General features: G+C 33.6%; 1 protein-coding gene across 1 annotated transcript in view; it reads right to left on the reverse strand.

Moving 5' to 3' along the window:
• Positions 1-18,137, reverse strand: part of CCDC73 (coiled-coil domain containing 73) — a 57,716-nt gene extending 39,579 nt beyond the window's left edge. The window contains exons 1-6 of the mRNA XM_016206189.2: positions 17,997-18,137; positions 12,941-13,012; positions 10,176-10,247; positions 8,247-8,282; positions 7,288-7,362; positions 55-93 (exon numbers count right to left, since the gene is read on the reverse strand). Coding sequence (XP_016061675.2) covers positions 55-93; positions 7,288-7,362; positions 8,247-8,282; positions 10,176-10,247; positions 12,941-13,012; positions 17,997-18,134 — 432 coding nt within the window. The 5' untranslated portion in view covers positions 18,135-18,137. The remainder of the gene's footprint in view (positions 1-54; positions 94-7,287; positions 7,363-8,246; positions 8,283-10,175; positions 10,248-12,940; positions 13,013-17,996) is intronic.
• Positions 18,138-18,376: the final 239 nt, after the last annotated feature.

The raw sequence follows: 18,376 nt of genomic DNA on the forward strand, positions 1-18,376 counted from the left end.
CATGCACATTATGTATTAATCTGCAGGAGGGTGTATATTTTTTAATTTCCTTACCATTTCACTCACTTTCTTCTGTAAAGAATATTTAGAAACCTTGAAAAAAACAAGTAGAAAATCTCATTAAAATTATCCAGTTACAAATTCCTCCTGAAAATAAAATTGTATCTATAAAATGTGGCATTTACTTTTCATGCACTATTTATTTCTAGTGACTTTTTTTTTAATGTTATTTACCATAACTTTCTCCCTTATAACTAAAAACAATACATTCATTTATGTATTCAGCACATATTTATGGAGCACCTACTATATGCCAGGCACTTTCCTAGGATCCTTGGACACAGCAGTGAACAAACAAAATTCCTTTCCTCAAAAAGCTTTATATCCAGTGGGGGGGTAGTGGTAGACAGACAATAAAAAAACATCAGAAGTATAGAAGTTAGAGAGTGACAACTACTATGAAGAAAAAGAAAGAAAGAGGGATAGCAAGAGCGATCTAAGAAAGTTTGTTACTTATTATTAGCTCTTCATTGAAGAAAAATTTGATAAAAATAGATTAGGGATAGGAATAAAGCATAAAGGATAAAGTTGTTTTAAACAAATCATCTCACAACTCAGAAATTGCAATCATTAATATTTTGGTTCTAACAAATATTTCTATGCATTTATACTTTAAAAGAGAAACAGTGGGAGAGGAATAATAATATGTACTATTTGGTACCCTATTTTTACCTAATATATAACAAACACATTTCTATGTCAAATTAGCCTACGACATAACTTTTTAATGGCTACATAGTGTTCCACTGTCTATACCCTAGTTTACCACATCACTCTCATTTTTGTAAGTTTACCGTTTTCATCTTTATGAAACTATTCTAAAATAAACATGCTTGAACCAAGAACTCTATATAGTTATTCATTTTAGCAGATAAATTCCAAGGAGCTGAATTCCTAAGTTTTGTTCATGTGTACAGACTTTTAACAATTTTACACAGGCCTCCAGAGTAGCTGACCAAGTTAAACCCAATCAGCTATGCATGAGTGCTCATTTTCTTAAATCCTGCTTATATTTGTTAAATTCTAAGCAAAAATAATGACTTCACATTCCTATGAAATAAATTTTTTAGCACACTGCCTTGAACAAGCTGATAATTTTATTTCATTTTGGTGGAATGGATTATGTGTGATTTCTTTAACACTATTGAATGCTTACTATAAGGAAAGCATTGATGTAGACACTGAGGGTACAATATTGGGCCAAAAAAATCTGTCGAGCTTAAATTCTGGGGAAGGTAGATAATAAGCAATATAAATAAGATATATTGCCTATTAGATATTGATAAGTGCTAAAAAATAAAAAATCAGGAAAAGCAATTACATAGGATGGCCGCAAAAGTCTTGAGAGGGCAACTTTTGAGTAAAGACTTAAGAGAAGTTTTGAGTATTCCAGGAAGTACAAAGACACTAAGGTGGGAAAATGTCTGGTGTGTTCAAAGAACAGCAAGAAAGCCAATGTGGCTGTAAGGGAGTAAGCAAGGGGAGGAAGAGTAAAAAAAAGGAGTTCGGAGAAGAGTAGGAGGGGAAGTGGGATGGCCAAAACCATTGTAGGTCTTGTAATGCATGATGAGATTTAGTCGTTTGTGCTGAGTGAGGCAGGAAGCCACTGAAGAGTTCCAAGCCTGACTTAACTCTTAAAGGATCACTGTTATGTTAATGCTAAAGGAGAACGGCGGTGGAAGCAGGGGAACCACCATAAACTACTGAAATAATCCTGACGCAAAGGATGGTGAAAGAGAACTAGGGTGTGAGTAATGGACACAGCGACAGTGGTCAGACTCTGGATGCCCTCTGAGAGGAAAGCTGGAAAAATCTGCAACAGAGAAAAGGGAGTTGTAATTAATGAGGAAAGAAAAGGCAAAGAAGTGAGTTTTTAGGAGAGGGAGATTTTAGGAACTTGGTCTTGAGCATGTCAAGTTTGAGATGTCTTTTAGACATCTAGTCAATCCAGGCTGGCTTTGGAACTAGCTTTGGAAGTCCTCTGCATGTAGATCCCATTTTAAAGACATGAGACTGGATGAGATCGGAGTATTTTTTAAGACATACAGGCAAAAGAAAAGTAAAAGGGCAAAGGTAACCTAGAAAAAGAAAATTCAGAAGACTTTCACTCTAATCCTGAATTTATTATCTACTACTATTTTATGTGTCAAAATTAACCATCATTGTAGGGCCAAAATTTTAGTAGAAAAAAATGTAATACTTTTTCAAGATTTACCAAGAAATAAGAAATTAGACAAAACAAGGGATTATTTATGCCTGGTTCAAGACACTGTAAGAAGACAATTAGAAAGTCTTTTACAACAGCTACAATGGTAATTTCTGTTTATTATAAGAACAATTTTTTAATTTCTATAAATCATAAGGAAAAAAGTTCACCTAGCAGGATTACTTTAAACTGGATATCTGAGGCATGATAAGAATCACTAAAATATATAAACTTTAGGAGACTTAAACCTCTATTTCTTGTTCCATCAACTTTAAAGGATTCAACTTCATTTTACCACACCTTGACTTTTTCATCAGCAAGGTTAGTAACATTTAAGTTTTGTTCTGTAGCCATAATTAAGTCTTCCATGCTTTATTTATAAGTTAATTATAAAAAATGTAAGCCAACAGTGTTTACATTATTACAATCAATGTAAATATTGTTTATGAAGAACCCAACAGGGTACTAATACTACATTTCCTTCTCTACAGATCCAACATGCTACATGAAGGATGATTTTACTAGGGTCAGGACCTAACTATCTTCTCTCTTCTTATACTCCATCAACTGCTCAAAACCATCCCAAATTTTAATATGCTTTATGCCTTAATTATACAGTCATCTATTTTCCTACAGTTTTTAATCACTTTCTACTTTGTTTGTTGTTGTTGAAACAAGATACAAAGATTCTTTACTATATCACTAATATTTTCCTGCCTCTTGTTCATCCAATCTGAGACATGAAATCCATTTTCCTTATTTTTACTGAAAACATTCTTCTTGGAACTCATTGACATTTTCTTGTACTTAATTTTTATTCACTTTGTTACATCAAAGTAACAAAGAAATCCAAAATAAAAACTGCCTAACAACTCAAATGAAGAGAATCTAAACAATGTTAAGACAACTGGATAACAATCTAGAAAAATACAGACTTAGATCCATATCTCATACTCTGTTACAAAAATAAACATCAAGTCATCAGAGATGTAATGTAAAATTTTAGTACACAGGAAACAATAAAAGAAAACATGGGCAAATCCCTTTATAACTTTAGACTGGTAAAAGCCTTTCTAACCATTACAAACTCTAAATGCCATTAAAAAAATAATTCATAGCAAAAACTAAACAAAAATCCAAAACAAAATCAAGCACAAATGACAAACTGAAGAAACTATTTGAAGTTCAGAATACAGACAGCAAGGGCTTATTTGTGAGACATATAAAGAATTCATGGGAGTGATAGCATGATAGAAGACTAGGAGGTCCCAGCCCTTACACTTACGCACTTACACACACACACACACACACACACACACACACACACACACACACACACTAACAACTACCTACGAATGAAAATATAGCTCTGGAAAAGCTCTGGATACAATTAAGAAGGTGTAGCCCTGGTTGGTATGGCTCAGTTGGTTGGGCATTGTCCCATGCACCAAAAGGTTGCCAGTTCGATTCCAGTCAGGGCATATGCCCGGGGTGAGGGCTCCATCAGCAGTAGAGGGCATGCAGGAGACAGCCAATCAATGTTTCACTCTCACATCAATGTATCTCTCTCTCCCTCTCCCTTCCTCTCTCTCTAAAAAAAAAATCAATAAAAATATATAAACCCTTAGCTGGTTTTCTCAGTGGTTAGAGCATCAGCCTGCGGACTGAAGGGTCCTGGATTTGATTCTGGCCAAGAGCACATACCTCAGTTGCAGGCTCGATACGTGGCCCCAGTTGGGGTATGTGTGGGAGGCAACCAATCGATGTGTCTCTCTCACATAGATGTTCCTCCCCCGCCTCTCTCTCCCCCCCACTTCCCTCCCTCCCCCTCTGAAAAGCAATGGAAAAAATATCCTCAGGTGAGGATTAAAAAATAATAATAAAAATTAAAATAAAAATATATAAAAAAAGACTGAAATAAGTAAAATCATAAATGAATGGGAAACATTACAATGGATGCCTCAGAAATAAAACAGACCACAGGAGACTATTATGAACAATTACAATGTGAACAAACTGGACAACCTAGAAGAAAGTGATAAATTTCTAGAAACTAAAGAAATATGAAATAACCTGAACATACCAATAATAAATGAGGAAATTGAATCAGTAATTTAAAATCTCCCAACAATGAAAAGCCCAGGCCCTGGCCAGGTGGCTCAGTTAGAATGTCGTCCTGTACATCAAAAGGTGGAGGGTTCAATTCCTAGTCCAGGTACATGCAAAAGGCAACTGCTCAGAGTTTCTCCCATCGATGTTTCTCTCTCCCTTCTTCTCCCTCTAAAAATCAATAAAAACATATCCTCAGGTGAGGATTTAAAAAAAGAAAGAAAAGGCCAGGACCAGATGGCTTCATGGGTGAATGCTACCAAATATTCAAGTAAAAATTAATACCAATCCTTCTTAAATTCTTCCAAAATATGAAAGAAGAAATACTTAGAAACTCTGATACCAAAGACATATAAAGATATCACAAGACCAAAAAAAAAAATGTTGAACAATATCCATGATAAACATGGATGCAAAAATTTTCAGTAAAATTCTAGCAAACTGAATTCAATAGCACATTAAAAGGATCATACACCATGACCAAGTAGGATTTATCCCTGTGCTGCAAGGATGGTTCAACAGCAAATCAATTAATGTGGTATTTACCACATTAACAGATGAAAAATAACAATTTTCATCTCAAAAGATGCAGAAAAAGCCTTTGACAAAATTCATTATCCATTCATAATTAAACCTCTCATCAAAACAGCTATACAAGGAAGTTACCCAAATACAATTAAGGTCATAAATAAAAAGCCCACAGTAGAAATCATAATCAATCCAGTATACGACAAGGGCACCTACTCTCATCACTTCTATTCAGCACAGTACTAGAAGTCCTTGGCAGAGCAACTGCATAAGGGAAAAAAGGCACCAAATCAGGCAGGAAGAAGTAAAATTATCTGTTTGAAGATGACATATTCATATATGTAGAAAACTCTAAGGACAACAAAAAAATACTGTTAGAATCAATAAATAAATTCATTAAAATTGCAGGACACAGCATCAACATACAAAAATGAGCCACATTTCTATATACAAAAAAACACACAAGATAACCAAAAAGGAAATTTTAAAAAAAAAAAGCAAATTCACAATAGCAATAAAAAGAATAACATATTTAGGAATAAATTTAATCAAAGTGGAAAAAGACTTGTACACTGAGTATTATGAATTACTGATGAAGGAAATTTGAAGACACAGATAAATGGAAAGACATCGTGTGTTCATGGATGCAAGAATTAATATTGTTAAGATGTCCATATTACCCAAAGTGATCTACAGATTCAATGCAGTCCCTATCAAAATCACAGTGCCAATCTCTACAGAAATAGAAAAAACAATCCTAAAATTCATATTGTACCACAAAAGACCCTGAGTAGACAAAGCAATCCTGAACAAGACAAAACTGCCAGCATCATAATTGCTGATTTCAAAATAAATTTCAAAACTACAGTAATCGAAACAGTATGATAATGGCATAAAAACAGACATCTTGACCAATGGAACAGAACAGAGCCCAGAAATAAATCCATGCACCTACAGCCAACTGATCTGCAACACGAATGCCAAGAATACATAATGAGGAAAAGGCAGTCTGCAATGCATGGTGTTGGATAGCCACATTCAGAAGACCGAAATTGGGCCACCATATACAAAATCTTACATCATTATAAAAATCAACTCAAAATGAATTAAAAGAGCTTCCTGACATCAGTCTAGGCAATTATTTTTTTTTGTATATAACACCCAAAGCACAGGCAACAAAAGCAAAAACAGGCAAGTGGGACTGGGATTGTTTAAAACTAAAAAGCTTCTGCACGGCAAAGGAAATAATCCACAGAGTGAAAAGGCAACTTATAGAATGAGAGAACTATCTACAAAACTATAAATGTATTTGGAGTTAATATACAAAATATATTAGGAATTCATATACTCAATAGCAAAAACACCACCCCCCCCCCCCCCCACACACACACAAAACAAATGGGCTGAGGACCTGAATACACACTTCTCAAAAGAAGACATAAACAGCCAACAGGTATATGAAAATGTGCTCGACATCACTCATCATCAGGGAAACGTAAATCAAACCCACAATGAGGTATCACCTCACACCTATTAGAATGGCTGTGACAAAAAAAGATAAGGTGAGAAAAGGGAACCCTTGTACTGCCTTAATCAGACTAAAGGAAGAAAGTTTATCATCTCCTTAAACAAGTCCACACTATGGTGTGAATTACCTGAACAAGGTAGTGACCATCAGGATCCTTCCACTGTAAAAATATATTTTCTCTCTCTAGTTACTGTTATCTTTAGGATGATACTTTGAAATCATCTATCTTCCCTCCCAACAATCTTTATTTTATCTTTTAATCTCATTTGAATGTTTGTCTTCCTTATTCGAATGTAAGCCCACAGGGCAGAGATTTTTGTCCTTTGTATTCATTGCTGTACCCCGAGTCTTAGAGCAGTGCTAGGCACATAGACCTCCAATATATATACATATAGAATCGTCATTAGCTATACGCCTCTGTATTCTCTATGAGACCATGAACAACTTAAGGGCAATGTGCTGTTTTCTCCATCTTTGTATTTACAGAAAATAAGCACATTATTTAGCAAATAATAATGACTCAATTAATGATATTTTAAATTTTCAGAACCATGTGTGAATCTGTCATAATATACAGGCCTGACTTGTTTTCCTCATCTATAAAGTATTAAAAATAATATATATCTAATTATATTACTATAAAAATAATGAAAGTTATTCTAATATTTCTTTTTAAAATAAAAAATGAAGTAAAAATCCTTCAATTTGAAATTCAAGACTCTCAGGGGAAAAGTACTGAATTATATATCATAGGTGATATATTAGCTTTGCTTTGCTAGCTTACATGTTTAATGATGTTTTACTGATACAATGCTAAAATGCCAAATTACTTTTTAAGCAATACTTGTTATTTTACCTGTAATGCTTTTAATGTTTCCTTCAATCCTTCTATTTCTTTTTCTTTTATTTCTGTAGCAAGTTGATATTTTCCCTTTAAGTAAAAAACTGTATTTCAGTACTCTCCAATGTAAATGATATTATTAATGGGGAAATATAAGAGCTCAAGAACCAAAATCTCTACTTTAAACATAATAGTTCACAGGCTTTACACTTGTATCTGCACAACTTAAATTTCTAATGATTCAAAAGACTAAAATTATAGTAAGTCCTTTATAAGATTATAAATATCATGAAATGAAAAATCTTGTAACAACAAATTTTATCAGTAGAGCATTCCTGAATTCATATAGCTAGAACAAATATATTCTAATTAATAAGATACAGGTACATCTGTCTTATAAATTTAAGGATATGGGAGAATTTTTAAAAGAAGGTCTTTTGCTAAAAATAACGAACTATAAATTGCTGATGTTATAAATGACATGTTCACTGATATACTCAAAACATGTATTAACTATTAGATAGCTAGAGAAAATAGTTAATGCCAGATGAATTTCTAGGATTGTTTGGAGTTGTGTCTTCTTTTCCAGTTGGTTGGCACCCAGGTGCCAATCATTTTAATGTTTTTTAAAGAAGGTAATTACATTGAAAAGAGCACTAAAAAATGTATTATTTAATTGCAGTAGAGTAGAAAGAGCACTAATTTGGGGGCTGCAGAGATCTGGGTTTAGCCCCAACTTCGCCACTTCACAATGGGAGCCTGAACTTCAGCAAGTCATTTAATCTTGCTAGGTCTCAATATTCTCATTTGTAAAATAACAGTATCCGAGCAACATGATTCCCTTGGGTCCTTTCTAATATTAAGTAATTAACAGTCTCCATTAGTTTATTACTAATGCTCCTTTCACTATGGGGAACAACTGATACTTAAATACATTTAACTATGCTTTAAATTATTAAAAAGTTAATTAATACCTTTTCTTCTTCCAAGGCACACATCTTCATTTGCAACTACAAACAATTATAAAAATTAAAAGACAGGTAAGTAAACTGTTAACAGTGATTTACACTGATCAGTAAGATTATATATTTTACATGATTATTGTTTGAACTTAATATAATGTATATATGCTACTTTTACAATGAGAAAATAAAATACTAAAAGATATGAAAGGGAGGAAAAAGCCAGTCACCAAAGGAAATGAACAATTTAATCACACTGATTAGAGACAACAATCATCCATGAAAGTTTAGTTTTGACCTCCAGAAGTTTGTTTCTTAAATATTTCAGTAATTTGCCACCTACTCATAAATAATAGCATAACATTTTCTAAGGGCATACTTTTATGATATAAATACCATTTGTATTTGCATTGACAGTATTTTCTGAAAATTTTTAAAATGCATATGGCAGTCTAATAAATAATGACATTTTAAAACAGGAAAACTAAAGTGAGCATACCAAAGAAAACTAATTAAATATTTCAAGCACTGCAAGGATACTAGGCAAAGTTGTTAATAAAATTTTTCTGTGGAACTTCTCCATCTCATTTTCCATATTTCTCATTATATTAGAGAATCCTTTCTTTAAAAAAAAAGAAGAAAGAAAACAAAATAAAAAGAACCCAAGAGCACTCTCTCTTCTATTCTTCCAATTATCTGGATATTCTTATCTTGCTCAAAATCCCTTGTGAAAAACAGAGGCAAAGACTTGCTCTCTGCTAGAAGGCTATGCTATCCATTTGGTTTCTGCTTCCTTGCCCTTCAATTAAAACTCCCATAACTGACCTAGCCGTTTCTGCTCAGTGGTTAGAGCATCCGCCTGAGGACTGAAGGGTCCTGGGGTTCGTTTCTGACCAAGGGCACATACCTTGGTTGCTGGCTCAATCCCCGGCTGGGGTATGTTGGAAGGCAACCAATGGATGTTTCTCTCTCTCTCCTCACCTTCCATTCTCTCTGAAAAAAATGGGAAAAAATCCTCTGATGAGGATTAAAAACAAACAAACATACAAAAACTCCCATAACTTTGGTGAGGTCAATCTCAGACTAAAAGAAAAAAAGTTTATCATCTGTTTAAATAAATCTATGCTACAGCGTGAATTGCCAATGACATTAACCCACTAGTAATTATATTGTATAGGTTTATTTCTTTTTATACATTCATTTTTCAAAACAAACACACCTACATGGAGATGAAGACAAAAAGAAAGGAAAGAAAAAAAGGAATTAAAAAAGCAGTAATGTTGGAAAGGCTACAAGAAAAAACACTTCCAGAGGATATTTTCCATGAACACATTACTTACACTTACATTTTCTAACTAGGGACTGAAAGAGAAATTTGAGCTTGTAAAGAAGAGCTTTAAAATTGAAAATAACAAAAGAGTAGCTATTCAATTCTTTTAAATCTTTTCCTTTTTTCTATTTTTCTACTAGTCTTTCTTAGTTGCTGATGGTTAATATTTACGGAGGCTTCAGTGCATAATAATCACATCCCTCATCTTTTACATCTCCCTCCTTGCATCTCTGCTTTTCATCAGTGTTATAATTCTAGCTTAGGTAAAGGAGTAGTGCTGAAAAGGTAAGGTCCTAGGATACCCTAATTAAACAGAGGAAGGGGAAAAGGAAGAGAAAGAAAAAGAACACACACATCACTAACCTAATTTATTCAGGAGAGATAAAAATGCATCTCCAAGAAAATTTTCCCAATTTCTCTCCATAACTCATTCTACTATATTCTTTATTATCAGTTATGATTCAAAATAACCTTATTCATTTCCTGCTTTCAATAATACCTTTTCGTGTGTGTCTTCAGTGTATATGGAGAACAATTTACAACATTCATGAAGGGGGTGGGGAGAATGCTGTATTTAAAATCACAGTGTTTGTGTATCCTTATGAAATTACCTGCTTTTTAAAAACTGCCATTGCTTCTTTGTGTTGTTTTGCTAATGTTTCCTTTTGATTCTGAAGAGTTTCCTATTTTAAAAAATGATGAAAAGTTAAGACAAATTCTAGCAACTCTTTCCGTTTAAACTTTAATTGGCTTCACTACATAAATGAAAGTTAAACATTTTTTGCATATATAATTTCGTGTTCTTGAAATGTAACTTTAAACCAATTTTATGATTTTTTAACTGTCACGGAATCAGCATACAATTATTTTGCTTCCAGTTGCTTGCTCCAAAGCTTTCTTCAAGAAAATATCTTTCATCGAAAGTTATTAAAATTAACATTCCTTATAACAAGCACACTACAGTCTTAACGTTTTCAAAGAAACCAATTTTATTATCTAAGCACAAATGTTCAAACAGCAACATATGATTCTTTAAGTGCACTGAAATAAGTTTTCACAAAACCAAAACTATCACAGGGCATTTTTAAAATTTTATTTTTCAATTACAGTTTACATCCACTATTACTTTGTATTACTTTCAGGTGCACAGCATAGTGGTTAGACAATCATATATTTTACAAAGTGTTCCCCGATAGTTCATGTACCCACTTGGCACTGTACATAGTTATCACAATATTATTGACAATATTCTCTATGCTGTACTTTACATCCCCGTGACTATTTTGTAACTACCATTTTGTATTTTTTAGTCCTTTTGCCTTTTCCCCCCAGGCCCCCAACTCCCCTCCCGTCTGGCTACCATTAGTCTGTTCTCTGTATCTATCAGCCTGTTTCAATTTTGTTTGTTCGTTTATTCTGTTCTTTAGATGCCACATATAAGTGAAATCATCTGGTATTTCTCAGTCTGACTGATTTCACTTAGCATAAATCTACCCATGCTGTCACAAATATTAACATTTCATTCTTTATTATAGCTGAGTAGTATTCCATTGTGTAAATGTACCCCCACTTTTTATCCACTCGTCTACTGATGGGTACTTGGGCTGCTTCCACAGCCTGGCAATTGTAAATGCTGCTGCAACAAACATAAGGGTGCACATATTCTTTTGACTTAGTGTTTTCAGTTTCTTTGGATACATACTCAGAAGAGGAATCACTGGATCATAAGGCAATTCCATTTTTAATTTCTTGAGGATCCTCCATACTGTTTACCACAGTGGCTGCACCAGTCTGCATTCCCAACAGCAGTGCATGAGGGCTCCCTTTTCTCCACATCCACACCAACACTTGTTGTTTGTTGATTTACTGATAATAGCCATTCTGACAGCCAATGATAACTCATTATGGTTTTAGTTTTCATTTCTTTGATGATTAGTGACATTAAGCATCTTTTCATATGTCTCTTGGCCATCTGCCTGTCCTCTTTGGAGAAGTGTCTGTTCAGGTCCTTTACCCATTTTTTTTAAATGGATTGTTTTTATGGTGTTGAGTTATATAAGTTCTTTATAAATTTTGGATAGTAACCCCTTATCTAATGTATCACTGGCAAATATCTTCTCCCATCCAATAGGTTGTCTTTTCATTGTTGATGGTTTCCTTTGCTATGCAAAAACTTCTTGTTTAATGCAGTCCCATTTGTTTATTTTTTCTTTTGTTTCCCTTACCCAAGGAGATACATCAGAAAAAATATTGCTAAGAGAAATGTGAGAGATTTTACTCTGCCACAGGACTTTTTTTTTTTTTTTAAATCTGCATACATGATTCCATTTCTTTTTTTTCCTTCCCTCTCCCACCTTTTTTGGTAGAAGTTGTGTTCTGTCCTTCAGATTCAAGATAACTTTAAATTTTTTCTTCTATTAATTCTCATAATTTAAAAAAATTAGGCATAAAAGTAGCAACCACTTTCAAATATTTGTTATTTGACTCCATGTTTCTAAATATATGTTAATTTAACAATTTAAAAATTTATCTACTGATCTCCTATTATGATAGTTGGGAGTTTAGCTTTCTTGTACAGCCATTAACCTACATCTCCTCCCTCCTTCTTCCAACAGAGTTATATAAAAATTGTGGCTTAAAGCAATAGTATCTTTACTAGTATGACTATGCAATTTTATTCAATGCAGAGTTATAGTGTACCACAATTACATTACTATTCTCATACAACTTTTATTTCTCCAGAAGTTAGCAATTACTTTTAAATACTTTAATTTTTATAGCTAATTTTTAATAATTACCCTCTGTCACTTGAATTCTGATTCTTACATGTTATCTCCTGTTCTTGTTTCAATATTGCCAAATAGTGAGAGGAAGGAACATCATAATTAATCTTTCAATATTTAGCTGTTAAGATTACTTTGGTAGAAAGGCACGAGAAGCACTATAAAAATGCTTTTGTAGAGATAAGGCTAGAGAGGAAATCAGATCTGATACTCTTTCTTTATATTTGGTTACAGTATGTAACAACAACCTAGGAACCCATGTAGAGTCCTGAGGTTTTACTTCTTAAAAAATATTTTGGCTCCTCTAAAACACACAATATATTTCTCAGATGTGAATTTACAGTTTTCAGCATTATACTCAGTATTATTCTTAGTTATTTTCTTATCAGAAAGCCTGAATAAAAATTATTCTCAATTTTCTAGAAACCCAAATGTTAACAGCTTTAGTGTGAATTTTCTTGAGACTTTTTTTAAAATGATGCTCAATACTCAGAATATGTTTAGGAAATTTAAAAATTAACTTTGCAATTAAAGATTAGAATACATTTTTAAATAGATGCTAAGAATGCTAATCTGAGAAAAAACATACTCACATTTTGCCATTTAAGTTCCTGTGTCTCCACAATAATTTTACCAATCTGCTCTTCATATTGAATTTCTGCTTCCTAAGTCAAAAAGAAGAAAGATACTAGGAAAATTAGGACTTTAAATCTTCCAGTTTTAGCTCTTTCTATAGAGATAAAAAGAGCATGTTCCCACCCTTACAAGAAAAACGTTAGACAAATTGCAAATTAAATAGACAAATCCATCAGAGAAAAGAAGTCTCAGGTCAACCAAGTCATCCAAAATCTGGACAGATGCAGGGAGAACAGAACCACAGCATTTGCTTACCTGGGATATAAGCCACTGAGTACTGACAACAAACCTCAGCTAAAAGAACTTAATAAATTGCTAAAGGTAGAATGTGGGCTAGTGTAAGACTGTGAATCCCCTGAGGGCCCCCAAAATAAGGAAGTTTATACCTTCTACCAGGCTTTTTTTCCCAGGAAATGCACCAGGTACATATAGGGAAGGATGGGAGAAATCCTGAGGAAGCTTTCTCTGGTGGCACTGGCTGGGGAGAACAACAACTATAAGCCATCTTTCCTATTTCCCCTCCAGACCAAAAACCTTAATCTGCAGGGGAAAGGACAACAAAAAACTATAGCTAAGGACACTAGTGAAAACCCTATGACACAAGGAAAGGGAATCAACAGCCACCACTGAAAACCCTACCTAGATAGACCTGTCTTCTTATCCCCTAAGGAACAAAAGCCTAATCTACAGGGGGAAGGGCGGTAAAATCTACGGCATGAGAGCGCCTGTGGAAACCCACTGCAGCTAGAAGACTAGGAAAATAAAACAGCTCTAGGAGGGGCAGGAATACATGCTAGGTCCAGCATTAAATATGACGGAGGGATCAAAACTCTTGTGAAGACCCCACCCTGAGAATCAGGCTTAATAAGAGCAGTAGAGAATGCCCCTGCTCTCCCACCTGCTGCAACCACCCCACTAACAAGAAGAGGGAGATACAGCTGGATCTGCATGCAGATAGAGCTGCAAAGACAGACTCTCTCTCTAGGAAGCAGCACAAAAAAAGGGGAAAGGTCCAAAGCCAGGCAGGAGCAGTTATGTAGAAAATGATTTTATTTAAAAAAATGTAATACTCCAGAATTAGCCCAGGCCATAGCACAATGTATGACTAAAGAAATCTAAAGCTTCAGTTGAAAACTTCAAGAGGCAAACCTGGAAACTGCTGGGTTGAGTGTTGAAGGTGTGTCTGAACACACATACAGAGAGTCCTTCTGCAAAGACTGGGAGGTGTTTTGCTTTTTCTTTTGGTTCCATATATTTAAGGAAATCTCTGTCAAACAAAGCACTAGCTGATAAATAAGCTAAAAAGCACAATGACTTCAGTGGCCACACGTGACAAAAACTTCAGACTTTACCAAATTATTTCAGAAATGTCAGAAACAAGCAATAACAAGCAGCAACCGTGGTGAGGGGGAGGAACCTGATTTCCAGGGTTGCCACATATTCAAAATGGCCATATCTAGTTTTAAACAAAATATTACAAAGCATGCAAAAAAAAAAAAAAAAAGGAAACCACAGGAAAATGTGATCAATACACAGGGGGAAAAATAGGAACTGTCCCTGAGCAAGTGCAGATGAACTGAAAATGTGCAAGACACTGCTCTCTTCATGTAGGCCTGGTTATATACTTCTCTTTTAACGTCTAGAGTGGGTTCTGAAACCTCACAATGATTTAAATATTGTTCTAAGCACTTTCTGTGCATTGATTGATTTAATCTTAGGTATAATTTTATGAGGTAGGTACTCTTTTCATTGTCATTTTAGAGATGAAGAAAATGGGTTAGCAAGAGGATAAGTAACTTGCCTAAAGTCACATACTAGGTAAGCCGAGGTGATCTGTCTTGAGTCTCTTTAACACACATTATATTGCCTTTAAAAGACTGTGGGTTCTATATGACAGTATGGATTGTTATGATATACATATTCCTTTCCTTCAATAACTTCAGAATTTAATTTTCGTATCCCACAGAAGTTAGAAAACCACCCAAAATCATATTACATATTTTAAACATACAAGTATATTCTGATTATTTGGTAGAACATTTCAAAAAAACCCTAGAAATATTTACTGAATGAAAAAATAGAATTTAAGAATCGCTATGAATGTTCTAATATTAATATTTTTCTATTTCAGAAATCATTGTAACAGATTAAGTTGACTAATATGAAAACAGTGGTGAGGGGGAGGAAAGAGATTTTTTTAAGTATGAACTTTTAGGCTAACCCCTGCATATTAGAAATGTTTACTTAGAATACTTTGTAGCTAATCAAACCAAGAAACTATCTGAAAGAGTGATTAGTAAGTATTTTATTAGGCAACATGAGAAACTGAATTGGGCAATTTCGTAGGAGGTGGATTATGAGTTTGAAAAAGAGAATAAAAGTACCAGTTACAGTTTTGGCTGCTTGGACATGTGCCTGCTGCACATGCTATGTCCCTAAATCTGTTCTGGGTCAAGAACTGAAGAGGCCTGACCAATACACAGCCCATCTTGTAAAACTACAGCCTGAAGCAAGCACTTTAAAAAAAGCATGACACTTTCTAAAGGTTATAAAGAGTAAATAAACCATCAAATTACTCCTCTTTTATTGTTTTTGTAAAACACTTTAATCCTTGTAGTCCTAAGGCAGCTAATAAAAAAAACACTTTTAAGGTTCTATATTCTTGGATACTTTATTGAAGTTACAGATGGGATTTTCTTACCAAATTTAATATATCTTTTCTCATTGACAATTTGATAAGAATTTTTATTAATAATTTTTGAAAGCTGCTTGAAGAATGCATAGAAGATAAAAAGTTCCGAAAAAAGTAAATAATTTTTAATAGAAAGCATGAAGTTAAATTAAACTCCTAATGTAGTAGAAACGTGTCATAATGTTACCTTTCAGCAATGTGAATAACATCTATTTTATCAGATTTCCATGCAGTATACATACATACATTCTACAAATCATTATAATTATAAAGAGGTATGATTCTAATCATAGTATAACTAATTTAATGGGGCACTGAAATGCTGCTTCACCACATACTATACCACTAATTGCCTAGTTTTCTCTCACACTTTCCTTAGCCCCCTACTTCTATCATCACATTGTTTTGTTTTTAAATATGTCTTTATTGATTTCGGAGACAGCAAGGGAAAGGGAGAGAGAGAGATAGAAACATCAATGATGAGAAAGAATCATTGATCAGTTCCTCCTGCACACACCCCACTGGAGATTGAGCCTGAAACCCGGGCATGTGCCTTGACCAGGAATCAAATTGTGCTTTCCTGGATCCTAGGTCAACGCTCAACCGCTGAGCCGCAGCTGCCTGGCTCTATCATCACATCTTTTTCTCTGATTCTGATAACCCTTCCTTCCTCTTATAAAAACGCTTGTGAATAAATGCACTAGATCCACCTGAATAATTCAGCATAATTCCTCCATCTCAAAATTCATAACTTTACACATCTGCAAAGTCCCTTTTGCCATGTAAGGTAACACATTCAGAGGTTCTGAGGATTATAATGTAGACATCATTGGGGTACCATTACTCTGCCTACCACAGTTGGTATATGGATATTCACTGTGAAATTCTTTTAACTATTATGTATTTTTACAATTTTCCTAATAAAATATGGGGAGGGGATTAAAATCCAACAATATGGCTAAAGCGTTGTCATTATGGTAAATGTAAAAATCAATGACTATATTTTTCCATTAAAATGGGAAAATCCCCCCTTTTTAAGAATAAAGTTCTCCTTTCAATGAGGAATGTTATTAAAAATAGTATATGCACCTGCATTTGGTTATTAAAAACACTGTTCTTGTTGCTACCCTGAAATTTTTCAGAAGATTTTTAAAAGAAGCTTATTTTTCAAGTTGGAAACATAAACAGAGCAAAATATAATGTTTTAAACATAAAAAAACAGAATATAAAGTTTTAAATAGTTATCTAAAGTTGTTTTACTTAGAAAAGATACCATTTTAAGCTAATTTTATAAAAATTAGTTCTTTTTAATGCTTATCCAGATATCCTTTTTTATCAAGATTTCTTCTTTGTTAAGCAGACTTTTGTTATTTTGATAAGCTTTAATAGGAAGAACATTGTGGTAATTAAGTTTTCTTATTACAACAACAAATTTCAGTATTTCTGAATCCTAGAACAAGGTTCATATAATGAAAATGTTGTTTCCAATCTCTTTTTTTCCTTCACTTATAGCTCATTTTCAAGATGTCACCACATTCTACTGATTCTTCTTTCTGTCTCTTCTGTTCTGCCTTCACAGTTATATAGAAATCCTAGTAACCTCACGGTGACCTCATCCTTAAATCATTAAAATAGTTTGAGTTTTTTTCTTCTCTTTAAAATCTTACCAACTCCAAACTGTCTTAGAGAGTTGACAACATACTCTTTAAATTTATACACAAAGAGTCTCAGAAATGAAATACTTTTAAGCAGTTTTAAACAATACAGATCTCCAGCTGAAACAAAACATCTTTTACAATTTTATACTGTACTAGATATCTCCTTCCTAAACATCTCAGGGTTATCACTTTAAAACTAAGAATATTTTATTCTTTGAACTCAGAACACTTATTATATACATTTATTTTGTCAATCATGTATTGCCTTGTTTCCATTTAATCATTTCATAGGTACCTAACTCATAACCTTAACAAAAATGTAATCTCCTAAAGAATAGTTTTTTTAATCATCCATAGTATCTAACTATAGTGCCACCTATGTATTCCAAGGCAATCAAGAAATATTAGCTGATTTATCAAGCATTTAACAATCTCAAAATCTGTTCTATTTTTTGCTTTGGCTTATAAATTCTTCTTTCCCATTCCCTGATGTCAACTAAACCTATCCTTTTCTCTTTTGCTTCATTATTTGGACTATATTTCTTCTTTCTAAATAAGAGGTTATTTTGTTAGGTCTTTTTTTATTTTTAAACAAAAACACAAAACAGAAGACTGGGCAAATCAAGTTTTCTGATTAAAATAGCATTTTAAAAAGGTACTTACCCTTCTCATACGTAATTCTTCTAATGCTTCCAGTAAACTTGTTCTGAAATCTAATAGCTGAATAGAAAACAATGTCTCTGAAGAACTTTGAAGAGCATAGGTAGATGACGATGAGTCAGTCTTAAAATCTTTCTCCATGTTAACATTTATTTCCTGTAAGATAAAAAGGTTTTAACTGTAAAAAAAAAAAAGTTTATCTAGGTTTTCCAAGTAAAAGCGCAGTTACCATAAAAATATAACCTGTATCCCATAATCCTCTAGGCTTAACATGAATAAGTTTTGTCATTACTCCTATTTTGACCTTGATACACAAAGCACTTAGCAAAAAATAATAATAACTGAATTTTGTTTCTCTGTGGCTAGGTCTTTTCTGTTACCCT

Source organism: Miniopterus natalensis, chromosome 11 (genome assembly GCF_054644295.1).
Source record: "Miniopterus natalensis isolate mMinNat1 chromosome 11, mMinNat1.hap1, whole genome shotgun sequence".
NCBI classification, from domain to species: Eukaryota; Metazoa; Chordata; class Mammalia; order Chiroptera; family Miniopteridae; genus Miniopterus; species Miniopterus natalensis.